Raw genomic sequence first — 20,977 nt, forward strand, 5'->3', positions numbered from 1 at the left:
GCTAACAACTGAGATGTAATATGAATAAATTAATAAAATACTTAAAAAGACAGCTGCTCTTAAGTCTATAATTTATATTGGTCTGTGTATACATGATGCCTGTAAGAGAGAGAGAAAGAGATAGAGGCAGACAGACAGACACACACACACAAAGAAAGAATAACTTGTTCAGATTTAAGATGTTTGAGAAAAGAAAGACTTTAAGAAACAGCTGTTATGGGGATGGAGAGCTGTTATGGGTCAGTGGTTAAGAGTACTGGCTGCTCTTGCAAAGGGCCCAGGTTCAGTTCCCAGCACCCACATGGCAGCTCACAACCATCTGTAACTCTAGTTCCAGGGATCCAATGCCCTCTTCTGGCCTCTACAGGCTACTGTATTCACATAGTGCACATAAACTTAACATCACATACACATAGCTTCCCCCTTCCCCCTTTCTCTTTCCTCTCCTCTCCTCTCTCCTTTCAGAAAAGTATATAAATACTATCTGAGTTTTAATTGAAAGATACATTGAATTTTATTTAATGTTATTTCTGTTTTTCAACAAACTGCTAGAAAACATTTCAACTTATATCTAACTTCCTATTTAATTTGACATCTATTATTTACTTTTTAAAAGTCTTATTTAAAAGTCTTATTTTGTATTATTATTATTATATTGGGACAGATCTTACTATGTACCCCAGAACTGTCCTGCCCCAACTTCCTGAGTATCAGAAAAATTAAATGTATACTACCAGACCTGACCTGTTTCTAGTTTATAGTCAGTGAAGGTTGCAGTTTAGGTCCATGTCACCTGAAAGCAAGGTGCAATCTTATAAAAAGTATGCCCTCAAAATGTTTGTAGCAGGAGAGCTCTATAAGACCACGTTTGGATTCAAGAAACTCAATCTCTTTTCATAATACCCAACAGGTGTGCATATTATCCTTTGTTTTCCTTCTGCATGGCCTCATTTTTACACAGAGATTTTAGTAAAATGAGTTGTTCTCATGTCATTTTACCTCCAGAATCCTGGATCTGAATCAATAAGCTTTTAAGCAGCTCAGATAAGGGGATATAACTTCAACTGAAGGCAATTTATGGGATCTGAGTTTATTTTATTTTTTCTTTAATAATAAAAATCACATTATTGTAGTGGACACACAAATAAAAACACCACACAGCTAGATTAAGGTAGCCCCCCAAACACTGAATTTCCTAATGTAAGGCAACACTGGACTTCAGGGTAAAATACTCAGAGGTTGAGAAGGGGTAAAATTTTTCCTCTTTCACTCACCTACTCTCTATCTCACCGAAGTTCCTAGTCTTCTTACAAGCTCCATGGGCCTGGTAGTGTTCTGATTAAGCACGTTACAGATATTTTTCAAGTACTGCCAAAGGAAACAGTTCAAAGAAAACATAGATGGAAAAAGGAAGGAGAGAGAGAGGGGGGAGAAGAGGAGAATGAAGAGAAAAAGAAGAAGAAATAAAAATTATAGAAAAATAACCTGGCAATCTAGAAAGAAAGATGAACTATATTTGTCTATTTCCTATATGTAGGTAGTAAGGGACTGATATGTGATTGCCAATACTCAGAGGTCAAAATCAGACATGAGGGAAGATGATTAATGGGGCACATTATTGTCTTTTTGTAAAGTGGGTTGGGACACTTGGCATATCTATCATATACAGGATTCTACTCAAATAATCACTATATAAACAGGAGAAGTAAAAACAAAAAAATGGAACACCTAGATCAAGAATCATACTGGAATATTTCATGAGAAGTCCCAGAAAGGAAAGGTGAGGGATGATATGCCTTCAATTTTCAGGTCCAATGAAGAAGACTTACGGTTCTGAGAAAGCATTAACTACTTACCAGTTACCCCCATACCACAGCCGCGTTGGCATTCTCAGGAGCATTCTGCAGAGATACACTCTGTTCCTTTTCGGTGTGCAAATGCAGTGCCATGTTGGACAACGTATATTACTCTACTGCCATCCCAAAGATGAAGTATGAGGCTTTTTTTTTTTTTTTTTTTTTTTTTTTTTTGGTCTGGCTCTGAAGCACATTCCCACTTCTTATGTCACTGGAGGAGAGCCCGTGATGGTTTTGTCTATTCTGTGCTGTAAGAGGTCACTATGCTTCGGATAAGGTTTTCTTTGTAATTAAGGCAAGTAATTAGAAGAGACTAATGACGAGAACTCTGTTTGACTGTTGTTTCCTTAGGAAGCTCATCGAGACCCACCTGAACACCATTCCCAGTCTTGCGTTTTCAAATCTGCCCAACATTTCCAGGATGTAAGTAATTATTTTAGTATGCAGAGAATTTTCCAGTTGAGTCACACTGCTCTCTAAATGTGTTCTATCAAGAAAAGCAATTTCTATTGTATTTGCGTAAGTCAATGACATTGGCATTTTTTAATGTATTTGAAAATTTTATTTATTTAGTACTTACCTAAATTGCTGTAGGACCTTATAAATCTAAAACAAATGTAAATTTATTTGGTCGTGTCAAGTTCACTGTTTTTGTGGTTTTAGCATATCTTAGGATGTGACAAAAACTTGAACTGAGAACCCCCAGACATTTACGTGTTTCTCTATTACCCATCCATTCTGCATTTTTATTGACTTACTTTCACCGGTAACACAAGGCACTTTGTCACAAATGTAGCCATTTATTTCAGATTTCTCTCACTTGAAAATGAATTAATAGCAATTCTAAGCCTTAAAAACAGCAATGTAGTATGCAAACTGATGAAAAGAGGAACTTGCACATTAGGCTGACAATCACTGTCTCTGTGTGGATTTATACCCATCAGTGATTAACCGCAGTTAGTCACCAATGCACAGGTGTCCCACTAAAGAAAGAAATAAAAGGACTTCCTCCTTAGAACCATTTAACCAAGAGCAAGTCCAGATTTGAATTTTCTACTTCATGCTCCCTGTCCCTTCCTTGCTCTCTCTGTCTACTGTTTGAGTCTGAATCTATGACTGCTTGAGGGCTGTCTTGTTAATCTGTCCCTGTGTTTATGCCCTCTCCCACCCTACCTCCTTCTCTCTCCCTGCCCCCTCTCTCTCCCTCCCCCTTCTCTCTTCTGTTGTGTGACTCTGTGTATCTGTCTATTGCTGTGTATGTCTGTCTGTTGCTGTATGTGTCTCTCTCCTTCCACAAAGAGTTTTGCTCTGTACATATTGAACAGTACAGAAATCAGCACATGGGTAAGGAACAGGCTTCTTTACAGAAATCTTTGACAGAGTTTTACGAGGACTGAATCAACAGCTCCAACTGATCCCACCTAACCCAGACAACAAACAGTGATACGAAAGTCATTGTTTATCAACCGGTATCCATACATGGATGCTTTTAACTTTTACAGTAGGTTTTAGGAAGTTGCTTTCAACTTCTGTATCAGCCACTTTGAGCCAATGACATGTGTGTGTTACTCTGTGTTGGGGCATGGAAGAGTACACATTTAAGATTAGTGTTACGTATTAGCCTGGGTTGCAAAAGTTGGCCACATGGGAAATCCAAGGCCTTTGGATTTACTTTGTTCTTTGTTCTCTCAAAAGCAGGTTAAACAGGCTGAGAACACAGTAGGGATAGCAGTCTTAACCCTCAAGTGGCCTCAAGGTGTATTATCATCTTTGACTGAGAGGTCTAAGAATGTAAGAGATACTTCCAGAATTTTGAATTGCCATAGTCTACACCTGAAGTGAATGAGGTGTTTCTTCCATTTAGTAGCCACTCAAGCGAACTCAAGCACAGCCAATAATATACAGCAACAGGTACAGTTCCTGGCGAAATTTTATTCAGTTTATGGCCATGGATTGAACATCTGTTGCATCATTTCAACGACTCTCAACAAGAATCAGTTCTGACGTTTGATTGTCAGCACTGCAGAGGCGAATGCTACTGACCTCTAGAGGGTAGAGGTGAAGGATGGGAAGACATGGGCACACAGTAAAGAGTTACAAAATGTCAGTGGTGCTTAGGCCAAGAGACCATTCTAACTGAACAACTGTGCCTTTGCTAACTGGCCTTCCTCTTTTGAATTCTTGCTTCAAAAAACCAATAAAACAAGACTGTAGGGATAGCTCAGGTGTTAAGAGCACCTGCTGTTGTTACAGAGGACCCAGGTTCGGTTCCAAGCATCGCATCCACATGGCGTTTTGCACCGACCAAGCACCATGCATAGCAAGGACCTAGACCTTCTTCTGCTCAGTGGTAGTAGATAGGCAGCACAGTCTCCTCGTGGGTCTCACAATACAGGAAGCAGGGACTATTTCTGTCATGGCCTCTGGGTCCCCAATGTGGAAAAGTTTTCTTTTCTATCTCAGTGAATATGCTCATTAAGCTTACAACCTTCCTTATTTCCCTCAATTTTAAAATCAGTCACTTTTATGTTTGTAAGCTCTCCCTTTGTTTATCAAATCTCTGTACCTTTAAGAAAGATTCCAAATTAATCACCATTACTCAATTTTCCTTCCCTTTCACCCAGGATACTACATCAGTCTCTTCATTAGCTTCCTGTTTGTACCTTGACTCGAGTTCTAACCCCTGTTCACAGCATAGCTGTGAGATTTTGGAAGTAAACATCTGAGTGTTTTGCTTGCCTGCTTAAAATTATCCAATGGCTTAGTCCTATAAAATGGTTGATATTTCTTCATATGACTCATAAGATGCTGTTCTTGCCCATTTCTGGTTTTATTTCATTATTTTTTTACTGTGTTTTTATTTTTCAAATTATTTATTTCATCTCCTTCACAATCTAAATGTTTTCTTCAAGGCTGCCAAATAATACAAATAGCCAGAACAGTATGAATGTAACATTAATATAATTCCTGATTGTTTCATGGTTCTTCTTGCTCTATGTAATTTGTTTTATATATGTATAATAATATAAATGTATATGTAAAAATAAAATATAAAATATAAAAAAGAAAAGAATTTTTTGTTATTTGCAATGCAGGGTAAATGGTAAGTTAGGAACTTTTGGGGGGGCATGTGGTATTTGAGGCATGTGTATATTCTGCAGACATATGACATAAAATAATATTTTATTCAGTCAACAAGTATTTATTCCACTTTGGCTATGTTCTAATATTATTTTCAACTGGAAGGAAATAGATAGTGAGCCAAAACATAAAGTAAAGTATGTACTTATTGAGACAGAAAGAATACATATGAGAAGGGGAAAGTATAAGGCATAATAATAAATATTGAATGTTCTTGGCATGTGCAGGATCAGGGGAGTGATATGAACAGAGACCGAGATTATATTTTGGATATTATAAAGACAGTCTCAAGTACAAGAGGAAGGCCTTAAAATAGGAGATACAAAAGGGTAAACCAAAAACAACCTTAAAGGCTTGTGGTCCTTGAAGAGGCAGATGAGGTTCACATCCAATGATGTGATATAAGAAAACAGTCACACTCTCCACTGTCACAAGAAAATGATCAGTGGACAATTCAAGGAAACCTACTCCAGTTTCCACCTTTTCTACCAGACTATAAAAAGTTTGTCCACTAGGACTGGTGTTGAATGGCCAGAATTAGAAATATCATATGGTAAAGCAGAGGCAGTAAGAGGAGGGTTGACATGAAGATCTGAAAACTTCATTGAGGCTTTCCCCAGGAAGCCAGCACTGGGTTTGCCAGTCTAAGCATCCCTTGTACCTTTCAGAGTACTTAATATTTGCATTAATCTTAATATTTGCATTAATATTAAATATCAATATTTAATATTTGTATTAATCCCAGTTGATGGTCTGCATCTTCCAGTTCTGTGAGTTCCTTGAAGCTGAGGAACAGGTCTGTTATAGTCCAGAAACATACATGACATAAAGTAAATGGTCAATACATATCTTCTAGATGCATACAATACTAAGAGTTAAAGATACAGTGTATCTCAGGGGTAGCAAGTAGAGATCACCAGGATACTCCTAGGTTTGCATGATAAATTAAAATTTCCCACCAGTAATTCTAGCAAATGTTTCAAAGAAAAAAAGTACCCTAGTTTGTGTAATAGATTGTATAGTCATCATAGCAATTGCATAACATTTACATGCGATGAAAAGATGATGTCATATTTTTAAAAATAAAAATGGAAAGAAATAAACAGTCACTACCTCAATCCCAGTGGATAAACGGCTCCTATATTTAAGCTACAACAAGCCCTGAGGTTAGTGAAACCAGAAATTCAGTTCAGTAAGGTAGGCAGAATGAACACCCTCTCTAGAATTCATTAGGAAATGTGAGGCAAAGGCCAAGAGGCAAACATAGGAAAGTTGGTTGTCAGCCTTCAGAATAGATCTTGCTCTACTTTCATCTGGGAAAAATTCTCTAAGGTCCCTAAAGAGTAAGTTGATCCTGTGAAATGTGTCCTGAGATAGTGTTTGGATCAAAATAATTTACATATTGTTGCTTAGCCACAAAGGACAAAGGGCTGGGAAACCTGATAAATCAAAGGCTGATTGTTTATAGAATAAATACTTCCAAACAAACAGCATAGGGGCACCAGAATAGTAACAAACAACCTTGCTTAAAAGGACACCCAGAGTCTAACAATTACTGCTCTTCTTATGAAGAATGTCATTCGGTTATAATTACCAAGGAAGCTTTTTGAAAAATTAAGTGTTTGGCTCAGCCCTCATAACCCTAAATCAATAATCCTGGGACAGGGTTTGAACATCTGTGTGTCCAGATTGTTCAATTCTATGTTCAGGGCTGAGAAACTATATTGGGGCTGTTAATCATTCATTTTCTCAAATGTCACAGAAGTGCCTCTCAGTAAAGATAGTCATTGAATCTGTGTGTATTATTCTCAGTACAGGAGAGACTTTGAGAAAGCTTTTTAAAACAACACTGTTTACATTCAAATTCTCAACTGCTCTGCTAGTACCTAAAACTTCTATGTCTATGATATGTTGCTTAAAATTTTCAAGACAAATCCTGACTTTTCAGTTTCATTGAAAATCAAGAAGACACGTTCTTAAGAGAAAAAGTAGTGTGCATGGGTTAAGTGCACTAGTGATTAACTCTGAGTTACCAATAATGCATTGTGCTGCATGGATTAAATGCACTATTGATTAACCCTGAGTTGGCAATAATGTATTGTGTCACATTGAGGAAAGAAATAGAGCACGTCCCCGTGGAGCCATTTAATCAAGAGTCCAGATTTGAATTCCATACTTTGTGCTCTCTGTCTTTTGTCCTCTGTCTAGTGTACAAGTCTTAATCTGTGCCTGCACTGTGGTGAATCTACCCTTGTCCCGAAGTCTGTCTGTCTCTCATTGTTATTCTCTCTGTTTCATCTCTGTCTCAGTCTCTCTCTCTGTGTGTGTGTGTGTGTGTATGTGTGTGTGTGTGTATGTGTGTGTGTGTGTGTGTGAGCTGTGTGTCTATCCACCACAAAAGGCTTCACTCTAATTTTATTGAACAGCACAGTAAGCATCTTATAGGGAAAGAATGGGAGACCTTATAAACCTCTTCAACAGAGTTTTACTGGCACTAACTGATCCCAATAACAAATACTGTTTATCAACCACTATTCATAACTGGGTGACTTTCATCCTTTGTGGTAGATTTTAGAAAGTTGCTTTCAACTTCCATATTTGCTGCTTTTAACAAAGGATACACATGCATTGTTACGGGACAAGGGTATCGAAGAATATGTAATTTAAGGTTACAGCTAAACATTAACTTAGGGTGTAAAAGCTGATAAGATGGGAAAGCTGAAGCAAGTAAGGTTGGTTGTTACTTTGTTCCTTTAAAAGCAGGTTAAACAAACAAGCTGAGTACACAGTAGACCAGCAGTCTTAAGTTTAAGTGACTGCAAGGTACAGTGTTGCTGTTGGCTGTGAATCCAGCAAAGGGTCCTGTCTCTTATAAGGAATATTTTCAGAATATTTCATCATCACAGCAGTCAACACCCTCTGGAATATTCCGCTAGAGAAATATAATTTTTGTCTTCAACTCTTTCCAAATGGAAAATACATTACATGCTATTAGGCCCTCTATTTAAAATTCTTCTTATTCACTCTAAGGTTCTTTTCTGAAGCCTTCTGGTTTCACTATTTTGAGCAATGCATGTACTCATCTATTCATTTACGTGTTCACTGAGCATCTATTTACTAAATCTGCTTAATGCTAAGAACTATAAAAGACACTCATGGTCAAACCCTCAACATTAGCTAATTTACAATCTAATGACATGGCATAAATCAAATTCTATGCAAATAATTGAATGCTGCGCCATGATTATCTATGAAAGATGTACCCATGGGACTTTAAACTTTTTTTTTTTGAGACAAGGTTTCTCTGTGCAGCCTTGGCTGTCCTGGACTCACTTTGTAGACCAGGCTGGCCTAGAACTCACAGCGATCCTCCTGCCTCTGCCTCCTGAGTTCTGGGATTAAAGGCGTGCGCCACCATGCCCGGCGGGACTTTTAGCTTTTCCAGAAAGCTGGTAGAAAGATTCTGATGAAAGTGACATTTGAGAACTAAAGAGGACTGGATCATAAAGTATTGGGAATTTCTAGGCATACTGGGATCTGAAAACAAAATGCAGTTAGGGACTACATATGTGGTCCATGGTTTGGAAGAGCCCTGACAAAGAAGCTATACAACAAAATGTATGTTTGAAATTCAGGCATGGTGGCACACACATAAATCCCAGAACTCTGGAGGTGGAAACAGCTGGATATCTGGGGATAACTGGCCAGCCAGCCTAGTCTTCTTAGGTGTCCCAAGCCAATGAGAGACATTGTCTGTAAAAAGAATGTGGATGGCATCTGAGTTATGACAGCCGAAGTTGCCTCCAGCCTACACACACACACACACACACACACACACACACACACACACACACACACACACACAGACACACTTCATTCATCTGCATACACATGAATATATGCATATATGTAGATAAAATAGTATGCTTATATCACAGATAGTTTCACGTCAATGTTTCTTTTAGTACTTTTCACACCACTGAAATTAAAGAATCAACTTAGGTGTCTGTCACCAAGAATGGATTAGAAAATATAGTTTATAGACACATGGAGTCTTTTTTAGCCATGAAGAAGAATGGAAAGGCCAGTGGAGATCATCATATTAAGTGAACTAAGCAGGTCTCAGAAAGACAGAAATTTCAAATGTTCTCTTATTTGTGGGTCCTAGACTTTATAGATACATAAAGTCACATGTGTAAAGACGACATGATAGTAGCAACCATACTGTCCAGGGGAGCAAAGGGACTAATGGGAAAGGGTTGGAGTGAGAGAAGAGAGAGCAGGGGAGTACTGGAGGATGTGCTAAAAGCACATTACATAATTCATTCTAATGGCCATATGTAAACCAGTATGATGAATAAAATAGAATGTTGGGAGTCCATTGCTAACCTTCTACTTTGTCTTATTTTTTATAATGTCCAGCTACTTATCTATAGACACAACTCTGCAGCGGCTGGAACCACATTCTTTCTACAACTTGAGTAAAATGACACACATGTAAGTACAAGGAAAGGTGAAGAATAGACCCAAACAACATCCACCATTTAAAATATTTTTATATTTATTTATTTTATTTTTTGTGGGGTGGAGTGTGCCACAGTATGAATGTGTGGGGTTCAAAAGACAACTTGCAGAAGTTAAATCTTTCCTTTTACCAAGTGGGTTTGGGGAAGTGAACTCTGGTCATTGGACTTGGTACCACATGACATTAAAGATTGGGCCATCTCGCTTTCTCAGAAAACTGGGAATAGGGCTTCCTCAAGACCCAGCTATTCCACTCCTTGGAATATACCCAGAAGATGCTCCACCACACAACAAGGACATATGCTCAACCATGTTCATAGCACCCTTATTCATAATAGCCAGAACCTGGAAACAGCCTAAATGTCCCTCAGTTGAAGAATGGATAAAGAAACTGTGGTACATTTACACTATGGAATACTACTCAGCTATTAAAAACAATGAAATCCTGAAATTTGTGGATAAATGGATTGAGCTAGAAATGATCATAATGAGTGCGTTAACCCAGAAGCAGAAAGAATCAAATGGTATATACTCACTTATAAGTGGGCACTAGCCCAAAAGGCATGTTCCATGAAAGTCTTCACTTACCACGATACTGAGATAGTTGTGAGGACATCCTACTGGGACTCTAGGTAAGAGAAATATAGGAGATGGAGAAGTAGAAGGATCCAGAGGGTCCTAGAAACCTACAAGAAGAACATCGTGATGAGTGGATCAGGCCCTATGGGGTCTGCTCAAACTATTGCACTAACCAAGGACAATACAAGTAGTAAACATCGAACCCCTACTCTGATCTAGCCAATGGACAGAACATTCGCCACAGTTATGTGGAGAGTGGGGACTGACATTGACATGAACTCTGGTACCCCATATTTGACCATCTCCCCTTGGTGGGGAGGCCTGGTGTCACTGAAAGAAAGAATAATCAGGCTACCAAGATGAGACTTGATAGCCTATGACCATATAGTGGGGGAGGAGGTCCCCCTCAGTCATAAACCTAGGGGAGGGGAATAGGGTGAAAGCGGGAAGGAGGGAGGAATGGGAGGATACAAGTGGTGGGATAACAATTTAGTTGTAATCTGAATAAATTAATTAAATAAAAATATTTAAATAAATAAATAAATAGTAAACAAACAAACAAACAAAAAAGATTGAGTCATCTTACCAAATCCACAAAGAAAAGTTTTTGAAAAAATTTTAGCATTAGACTCAATGCAAAAGAACTGCTAAAGGGAATTATTAGGAAAAAGAAAAATGACCCCATCTGGCCATACAGTCTGTATAGAAAAAAATGAACAGCAACAGTGGGGGTAAATGTGTGGGTAAATATAAATAGATTTTGACTGTACAAAAAAAAAAAACCAGTGGAGTTTAAAATATAGGTAACTCCTTCTCTGCACGACAGCTGGCACCCTAAAAGTGTACAGACTGAAACTGGGTAAAGAAACTCAACAGTCAATGAAAAAAGTCTGAGTATTTTATGACATTTAAAATCTTTGTCAATATGTGCACTAAACTTTGAACCCCTACCCAGATCTAGCCAATGGACAGGACATTCTCCACAATTGAGTGGAGAGTGGGGACTGACTTTCACATGGACTCTGGTGCCCCATATTTGACCACGTCCCCTTGATGGGGAGACCTGGTGGCACTCAGAGGAAGGATAGCTGGCTACCAAGAAGAGACTTGATACCCTCTGAGCATATACAGGGGGAGGAAGTCCCCCTCAGTCACAGTCGTAGGGGAGGGGAGTAAGGGAGGGAGAAATGGGAGGTAACAGGGATGGGATAAAAATTGAGATGTAATATGAATAAACTAATAAAATATATTTAAAAATAAATAAATAAATAAATAAATAAAATCTTTGTCAAAACAAAATTTTCTCTTTTACAAACATACAAGGAAAGAAAGACAGTAAATCTGATATTGATTGAATGCATAATTTTGAGAATCAGAAATATTTAGTTAGAATTATAGTATTTTATTGGTTTGTAACACCTTATTAAAACGTTTAAACTGTGCTTGCCCATTTTTGCCTTTGTTGTATGAATTAAAAGAAAGTATCTTTCTAATGTCTTGGTAAATTCTCGTTCTAGCTGCTAATATTCAACCCTCCTTCTTTCAATGGAATAAACAATCTCCAAAGAATGTATTAAGTGTGAATTTGTTGTATTTCTGAGGGGAATTGGTGGGGGTTGGGAGGTGTCTGATGGTGTTCTGATTTGGTTTGGTTTAGGATTCTGAGACCAACTCTCATCCTGTAGCTCAAGCTAGCTTCGAACTCAAAACAGTCTTCCTGCCTCCCTTTCCTAAACGTGGAGATTTCAGGCATAAGACATCATGCTTTATTTTGAGGTAGAGGTGGAGGGGAGGGGGTATTGAAATAGGATATTTCTATGTAATCTATTCTGGTCAAGAATTCACTATGTACTCCAGGCTGGCCTTGAACATGTGCTCCTCCTGCATCAGCCTTTAAGGGATGGGATTACAGCAGCACACTACCTTCACGACTGAATCCTGCACACCCATCTTTGTCTATCAATTCATTCATTTAATGAACTAATGCCATACCAATCTGTTACTAACAGACTCATTTGATGCCTTTGTATTCCTTATTGTTTGTGAGTAAAATGAATTGTGGTGACAATTACCAGCAACTGAAATGGTGATGTGATTGATCACCTACTATGGTTCCCATCTATTTTCTCTACCCAATGATGTGTGTGATGAAGACCAGACAGGAAAGCTTGTTTTTTAGTCTGTTATTCAACTTATATCCTGTGATAACTGCACTGAAAACTGTTATTAAAGCTGTTTAACTAGATAACAATAACTGATCTTTGTCCATACAAGCGCATTACAAGACAGAGAATGCATCTATACACAGAATTAAAATACATGATATCACAAAAGAATGGAGAGGCTATGAATGATATTGAAATGTTCTAGACTCTTCAGATTATATGAGAAGTGATTCTCCTAGTTGCTTCTCTGTTGCTGTGATAAAATAACTAGACAAAAACAACTCTGGGGCAGATTGTCACATGAAGGTAGAATAGAGTGGCCCTGAGGGAATTCCAAAGATACATGCCTTTAATTCTTTTTTTTTCATATTTGATAAAATACTTTATTTTTTAAATAATGGATTTTCAAATTTATTACATGCTTATTTAGACAGCTATTACAGTGGCAAAACTATATTATTTTAGTGGAATGATCTTACTTAATACATTCCCCAAAGCCAAACTTAGTAGTCAGCTAGTATCCATGCCAACAGAGAACTAGTTACTTCCACCTTTCTTTTTTTTAAAATTTTTTTATTAATTTATTCTTGTTACATCTCAATGTTTATCCCACCCCTTGTATCTTCCCATTCTCCCCTCCCTCACATTTTCGCCTTATTCCCCTCCCCTATGACTGTCCCTGAGGGGGATTACCTCCCCCTGTATATGCTCATAGGGTATCAAGTCCCTTCTTGGTAACCTGCTGACCTTCCTCTGAGTGCCACCAGGTCTCCCCCTCCAGGGGACATGGTCAAATGTGAGGCACCAGAGTACATGAGAAAGTCATATCCCACTCTCCATTCAACTGTGGAGAATGTTCTGACCATTGGCTAGATCTGGGTAGGGGTTTAAAGTTTACCGCCTGTAGTGTCCTTGGCTGGTGCCTTAGTTTGAGCGGGACCCCTGGGCCCAAATCTGCCTATCATAATGTTCTACTTGTAGGTTTCTAGGGCCCTCTGGATCCTTCTACTTTGCTATTGTCCCTTGCTTCTCTCATTTAAAGTCCCAATAGGATGTCCTCCCCTGTGTCCCAGTTTCCTGGTAAGTGAAGGCTTTCGTGGGACATGCCCCTTGGGCTAGTATGCAGGTATAAGTGAGTATATACCATTTGAGTCTTTCCGCTTCTGGGTTAACTCACTCATTATGATCATTTCTAGCTCAATCCATTTGTCCACAAATTTTGGGAATTCCTTGTTTTTAATAGCTGAGTAGTATTCCATAGTGTGTATGTACCACAGTTTCTTTATCCATTCTTCTACTGAGGGACACTTAAGCTGTTTCCATGATCTGGCTATTATGAATAAGGCTGCTATGAACATGGTTGAGCAAATTTTCTTATTGTGTACTGGAGCATCTTCTGGGTATATTCCAAGGAGTGGAATAGCTGGGTCTTGAGGAAGCCCTATTCCCATTTTTCTGAGATAGCACCAGATAGATTTCCAAAGTGGCTGTACTAGTTTGCATTCCCACCAGCAATGAAGGAGTGTTCCTCTCTCCCCACATCCTCGCCAGCATGTGGTGTCCTTGACTTTTGATCTTAGCCATTGATGGGTGTAAGATGGAATCTCAGAGTTGTTTTGAATTGCATTTCCCTGATGACTAAGGAGGTTGAGCATTCTTTAAGTGTTTCTCAGCCTTTGATATTCCTCTGTTGAGAATCTCTGTTTAGTCCAAGCCCCATTTCTCAATTGGGTATTTGGTTTGGTGGTGTTTAATTTCTTGAGTTCTTTATATATTTTGGATATTAGACCTTTGTCAGATGTAGGGTTGGTGAAGATCTTTTTCCAGTCTGTAGGCTGTCGCTTTGTTCTCTTGACACTGTCTTCTGCCTTACAGAAGCTTCTCGGCCTCATGAGGTCCCATTCATTAATAGTTGACATTAAGGCCTGGGCCATTGGTGTTTCTGTTCAGGAAGTTGTCTCCTGTGCCAATATGTTCCAGGCTCTTCCCCACTTTTTCCTCTAAGTGATTAGTGTCTCTGGTTTTATGTTTGCAGGTCCTTAGTCACTTGGATTTGGTTTTGTGCAAGGTGAGAAATATGGGTCCAGTTGCATTTTTTTAAAACATAGGCCTCCAGTTAGACCAGCACCATTTGTTGAAGATGCTATCCTTTTTCCATTGAATGAATTTGGCTTCTTTTGTCAAAAATCAAGTGACAATATGTGTGTGGATTCGTATCTGAGTCTTCGATTCGATTCCACTGATCAACCAGCCTGTTGCTGTGCCAGTACTATGCTGTTTTAATTACTATTGCTTTATAGTACAGCTTGAGATCAGGTATGGAGATTCCTCCGGAGCACCTTTTATTGTACAAGATTGTTTTAGCTATTCTGGGTTTTTTGTTTTTTCCATATGAAGTTCAGAATTGAACTTTCAATGTCTTTAAAAAATTGTGTAGGTATTTTGATAGGGATTGCATTGAATCTGTAGATCACTTTTGGTAGGATGGCCATTTTTACTATGTTAATTCTCCCGATCCATGAGCAAGGAAGATCCAGCTCTTGGTTTTGTGGATTCTTTGGACTGTTTTCATAGTTTCTAATTTGTTAATTTCACCCCTGAGTTTCATTATTTCCAGACGTTTACTCCTTTTGGGTGTTTCTGCTTCTTTTTTTTCTAGGGCTTCCAGTTGTGTCCTTAAGGTGCTTATGTGTGATGTTTCCAATTTCTTTTTAAAGGCACTTAGTGCTATGAATTTTCCTCTTAGCACTGCTTTCAATGTATCCCACAAATTTGGGTATGTTGTTCCTTCATTTTCATTGAATTTCAGAAACTCCTTGATTTCTTTATTTCTTCCCTGACCCAGGGAAGTTGTTTAGCAGGGAGTTGTTTAGTTTCCACGTACGTGTAGGCTTTTTGTTATTTCTGTTGTGGTTGAATTGCAGCCTAAGAGCATGGTGATCTGAAAGGATACAAGGTATTATTTCAATCCTCTTGTATCTATTGAGGCTTGCTTTGTGACCTACGATGTGATCAATTTTGGAGAAGGTTCCACGGAGTGCAGAGAAGAAGGTATATTCTTTCTTGTTTGGGTGAAAGGTTCTATAGATATCTGTTAGATCCATTTGACCCATGGCATTGGTTAATGATGTTATTTCTCGGCTTAGTTTCTGTTTCAATGACTTATCCTTCAGTGAGAGTGGGGTGTTGAAGTCCCCTACTATTATTGTGTGGGAATCGATGTGTGGTTTAAGCTTTTTTAGCAGATCTTTTACAAATGTGGGTGCCCTTGTATTGGGAGCATAGATGTTCAGAATTATGATGTCATTTTGGTTGACTTTACCTTTGATGAGTATGAAGTGTCCTTCCTCATCCCTTTTGATTAATTTTGGTTGAAACTCTATTTTGATTGATATTAAAATGGCTACGCCTGCTTGCTTCTTGTGACCATTTGCTTGGAATATTTTTTTCCAACCTTTTACCCTGAGGTAATGTCTATCATTATGAGTGAGATGTGTTTCTTGAATGCAGAAGAATGTTGGATCTTGTTTATGCACCCATTCAGTTAGTCTGTGTCTTTTTATTGGAGAATTGAGACCATTGATGTTGAGAGATATTAATGACCAGTGACTGTTAAGAGTCTTAATTTTGATGTTGGTTCCAGTTGAGCATTTGTGTAGTTGTGTTTTTGCCATGGGATAGTTATCTATTTCCTGAGTAGTTTTGGTTGTAGCTTGACCCTTTGGGATAGAGTTTTCCTTCTAGTACCTTCTGTAAAGCTGGATTTCCGGATAGGTACTGTTTGAATTTGTTTTTGTCATGGAATATTTTGTTTTCTCCATCAATGGTTATTGATAGTTTTGCTGGGTAGTCTGGCCTGGCATCTATGGTCTCTTAGGGTTTGCAGGCCCTTCTGACTTTTATGGTCTCTGCTGAGAAGTCGGGTGTAATTTTGATAGGTTTGCCATTAAATGTTATTTGGCCCTTTTCCCTTGTAGATTTTAATATTTTTTCTTTATTCTGTATTTTGATTTTATTCTGTATTTTGATTATTATGTGACGGGCAGTTTTTCTTTTCTGGTCAACTCTATTTGGTGTTCTATGGGCTTCTTGTATGTTTATAAGCATCTCTTTCTCTGATTGGGGAAATTTTCTTCTATGATTTTGTTGAGAGTAGTTTCTGGGCCTTGGAGTCTGATATCTTCTCCTTCTTCAATGCCTATTATCCTCAAAATTCTTCATGGTGTCCTTAATTTCTTGGATGTTTTGTGTCAGAATTTTTCCAGATTTGGTATTTTCTTTAATGGTTGCTTCACGATCTGTGATTGTATCTTCTAGACCTGAGAGTCATTCTTCCATCTCTTGGATTCTGTTAGAAAAGCTCACCTCTGTGTTGCCCGCCTTCTTCTCTGAGGTCTCACGTTCTCGTTTTTCTTCTGTCTGTGTGTTTATCATTGAATCCATTTTCATTTTCAGATCTTGAACTGATTTTTTTATTTCTTTCATGTGATTGTTTGTATATTCCTGAGTTTCTTCCATTGCCTCTTTATAGGTCTTCAGAGCTTGAATTGTTTTATTTCTTTATTTCATCTGGGTGTTTGCATTTTCCTGCAATTTTTCCAGTTCCATTCTATGTGCTTCTTTTATGTCTCTCACCTATTTGTCTGCTTCTTCCTGCATTTGGTTACAAATTTTATTTGTTTCCTCCATTACCATCCTCATTACTAAGGATTTGAGGTCATTTTCTTGTATTTCCATTGTATTTGAGTTCTCTGGGTTGTTTTCTTTGGGATAGCTGGAAACTGGAGACACCATGTTGTTTTGGGTTTTTTTGCATACGCTTTTTCGCTGTCCTTTAGACATCTTGCTGTCTTTGTTTTTGTTGGGTAGCTTCCAGAGTTCGATGGAGGGAGTCTCATGATAGATTCACTTGTTTTCTCACAATTTCCCTAGGCTGGAAGCTCTAATGCTTCACTGGTGTGGATGTTAGGAGGTTAGCCCTGTTGTTTTGGACTCTCATAGCCAGTGATCCTCAGCTCCCCTGTGCTGTGGGTCCTGAAATCGTTCTGGGTCTCTGAATGAGCGTTGGGTCAGGCCAAGGTATCCACAACCTTCTGTGTCCCCTGCCAAGTCCAGCCAGGGACACTGGGCCCGAACCACACGCCGAGCTCAGCTAGATTCTCAGGGCCGGAACTGTCTGCTGAGCTCAGATAGGGATTCTGGGCCCAAAATGCACACAGGGTCCAGCCAGAATTTTTGGGCTGGGACTGCGCACCAAGCTCAGCTAGGGGCTTTTGGGCCAAAGTGCATGCTGTGGTCAGTTATTGACTCAGGGCCCGAACTGTCCACCAATTTCAGCCAGGAATTCTGGATTCAAACTGCACACTGTGTCCAACCAGAGTCTTAGAGTCGGTGGAACTGAGCACTCCGACCAGCCTGCGTCACAGCAGGAGAACTGCGGCTTCGCTGAGGTAGCGCTGGTGGTGGAACCAAGTGCTCCGCCCAGACTGCTTGACAACAGGGGAGCTGCCGCTGTGCTGAGGTGGTGCCTAGGGTGGAACTGAGCACTCCGCCCAGCCTGCGCCACAGTAGGGGAGCTGTGGCTGCACTGCGTTAGTGCCTCGGGCAGAATTGCTTCTGAGCTGAGCCAGAAACCGGGACTCTGGGGCCGAACTGTCCACCGAGTCCAGTCTGGGTCCCAAGGCACCACGGGACCCAAATCCTGCCCAGAGTCCCCTCTCCCGCAGCAACTCCAACCGGCCACCACACCAATCGCCTCCACTGGAAGGCTCTGAGCTGCAAACCTCAGCCACCGCCGCTACTGACGCTGGTGCCACTGGTGCCACTGCTGCTGCTGCCTCTGCTACTGCTGCTCTGATCCGAGAAAATCCAAGCTCCTCCCGTGTGCAGGGGCACACAGGTCCTCCACACCCTGGTCCCTCCGAACTGCGGAGCACTCCCGCTGCCGTGGTGTTGGGACCTCGGTGTTCCTGGCTCAGGAATCTGTGCAATTCCCTGAACTGTTCACTGGAGCCTCCAAATACGGTCCACACTGCTCACCGCCATCTTGGATCGACTTTGGCTTTAATTCTTGAAACTATGATAAATAAAAAGACAAGATTTGAGTCTTAGGTGGAGTCTTGCTTGGGTAGGAATCACAATTTAACACTTAACACAGCTAAAACCTTTGGAATGTAAATGGTTAGTACTTACACTTCAAATGCTGTTGGGTCCTTTTGGCAGAAAATCCCTGTAGAGAGTGTTAAACTATTTGCCTGGGTAAGAGTTTCCTGGGAGAATACAGTTGCTTCCTGAATAGAATGAACCAGTAAGGTCATGTTCCTATAAACAATACGATCTACACTGCAGAAGAGCGGAAGCGGATAGATTCTGCTCTCTAACTCCTTCCTCTCTCTTTCAAGATATGTTGCATAGTCATTGCCTTTACAGCACAGTTCTCAAGGGTTTTTTTTTTTTTTTTTTTTGCAAGAACATTGCAATGCCTTTGTTCCTAAGCTCTAAGTGGCCTACTTTCTCTGACCTTGTGAAAATGACCAAACAAAACAAAACCATGATGTGTAGAAAGCTTTCAACTGTAGATACACCCAAATCCCTCACAAGAGCCTTTTGGAGGAGGAAAGGTTTTTATTGTCCCTATTTACAGATGATGAAGCTATGATTCAAAGAGATTAATGACATTATCCAGAGTTATGTGGCCAGAAGCAGCAGAGCCAAGTCATATCTATGCTATACAGTATAATGAACCTTATCTTATAGAGATAAATCTAAATGAAAAAAAGCAAAACATGACACGTCACCTGCTATGTGCATCCATTCATAGGACATGTCTACACAAGACAAAGTTGTAGCAACACAACTTTTCCCAGGGTCTGGGAAAGTAGCTCAGTGGTCTAGCAAGTAGGTAGCAAGCACAGAGCCTTGGGTTTGATCTCAACCACTTACAAAGTAGGGGGCCAGGGAGAAAGAAGGGAAGGGAAAAGGGAAAAGAAGAGAAGGTCAGGCTGAAAGGAGGAAGCTGAGATAACTACAAATGTCCACATGCAGTTTTGTCATTGATAGTCATGTGTGTTCTAAAAGTGGGTCATTGTGATGGTCAGCTCTGTAAATTTACTAAAAATCACTGAACCGTGTACCTACCATGCATGGACTTTGTAAAATGCAGATTATCGTTGAGTAAATTTACAAAGATCTGATTTCAAGCTTTCCAAATAATCACATGGATGACTGAACACAGTGCCCTTAGTAGCCAAGCCTCAGGGGACATGTACAGAAAAAAAAGACTACAGGCCTTAATGGATTCTTACTGACTTTCCTTTATAAGCAGAGGAAGTGCTGTGAGCCTTTTCTAGCCAGTCTATGTGTGGCAAATAGTTTTAACTTCATGAGCAGCAGCCCAAGTCTAACAGTTGTTAAGTCACTAATGTTAACTGTATATTCTTGCTCAGTGAATGTATGAACCTAATTATAAAAGTTACAAACTGACATGATCTCACAATATATATACTGAAGACTTCAATTACTAATAATCACAAAATAAACCCAAGCAAACCATAGCCTCCCATTCCATGCTCATTTGTCATAGCAACCTTACTGGCTCCTGTTAATATAAAGATGTCTGTCCTCTGACCTCAGCTGCTTGCAAAAACCACGGGAGGGGTTTTCATTTCTAGAAAAAAATAATCTAAAAAGAAAGAGAGGAAAAGAAGAAAGAAATAAAAACACCAAACAAAACTTTGAGATTGCAGTTGAAAGAAAAGTAGTCAGTCCTTAAATTCAAATGGACTGAGGTCAAGTCTACAGTTGCAAGAAGGGCAATTGTGTCTGGGGGAGGAGCTAGGAATCTCTGGTTAATGACATATAGTCCATGTCCTACCAGACAATGGATTATAGTGTTTTCATGAACTTTTATTAAACTTGATGTGTCTGTAGTGCAAACAGAAATGGAGATTTTTCTGACGGTGTTCTTGTAACTCTTACAGAGAGATCCGGAACACCAGGAGCTTAACTTACATAGACCCTGATGCCCTGACAGAGCTCCCCTTGCTCAAGTTCCTGTAAGTATTGACTCCTTCCATATCATCCTCTGTGTGTGTGTGTGTGTGTGTGTGTGTGTGTGTGTGTGTGTGTGTGCATGTATGCATGATCTAGATTTGTGGTGGTGTTATTTTTCAAGACTTTCCCTAAGATGATATTGCTTAACATCATTTTGATGGTGTTAAATGGTCACTTCTTGAAACTTCTCACCCTTCCCCATTGGGCAAAATACCAGAAAATGGCGCACATGTTGAAAGCCTCACCCAAAACATCAGCACAGAGTTCTAAGTCCAGAGACTGCTCCAAGAGATATGAGGAAGAAAACAGTAAAACATATATGTAGTCTTTAAGTGTGGACAAAATTAAACAAAACTTGAGAGCCAACTGGTTAATTATGTTGGGAAACAACAAGTTTATATTTATACCTTTTATATTTATATTTCTTGACAAAAAACAATATTATAAATTTCAAAAAGCAAAGCCTTAAAATGGAAGGGACAAACTTCTGCTTGGCTTTAGTAATGACTTATGAGCTAGCCATAAACCCTGTAAGAGCAGGGGGACATGTTGGTCCTGTTTCATCCTTACTGCCTGACACAAAAGGTACTAAAGAAAAATAGCTTGAATGGATGTATATATTTGACCCAAGACCCTCTAGACACTAGCTGGAAGAAGTTC

General features: G+C 39.4%; 1 protein-coding gene across 3 annotated transcripts in view; it reads left to right on the forward strand.

The window, feature by feature from the left end:
• Tshr (thyroid stimulating hormone receptor) overlaps nucleotides 1–20,977 on the forward strand; it is a 130,425-nt gene that overhangs the window by 69,024 nt on the left and 40,424 nt on the right. For all 3 annotated transcript variants that reach the window (XM_051150122.1, XM_051150113.1, XM_051150103.1), the window contains exons 2-4: nucleotides 2,208–2,279; nucleotides 9,420–9,494; nucleotides 20,245–20,319. In XM_051150122.1, coding sequence (XP_051006079.1) covers nucleotides 2,208–2,279; nucleotides 9,420–9,494; nucleotides 20,245–20,319 — 222 coding nt within the window. The remainder of the gene's footprint in view (nucleotides 1–2,207; nucleotides 2,280–9,419; nucleotides 9,495–20,244; nucleotides 20,320–20,977) is intronic.

This window comes from Acomys russatus, chromosome 1 (genome assembly GCF_903995435.1).
Source record: "Acomys russatus chromosome 1, mAcoRus1.1, whole genome shotgun sequence".
NCBI lineage: Eukaryota > Metazoa > Chordata > Mammalia > Rodentia > Muridae > Acomys > Acomys russatus.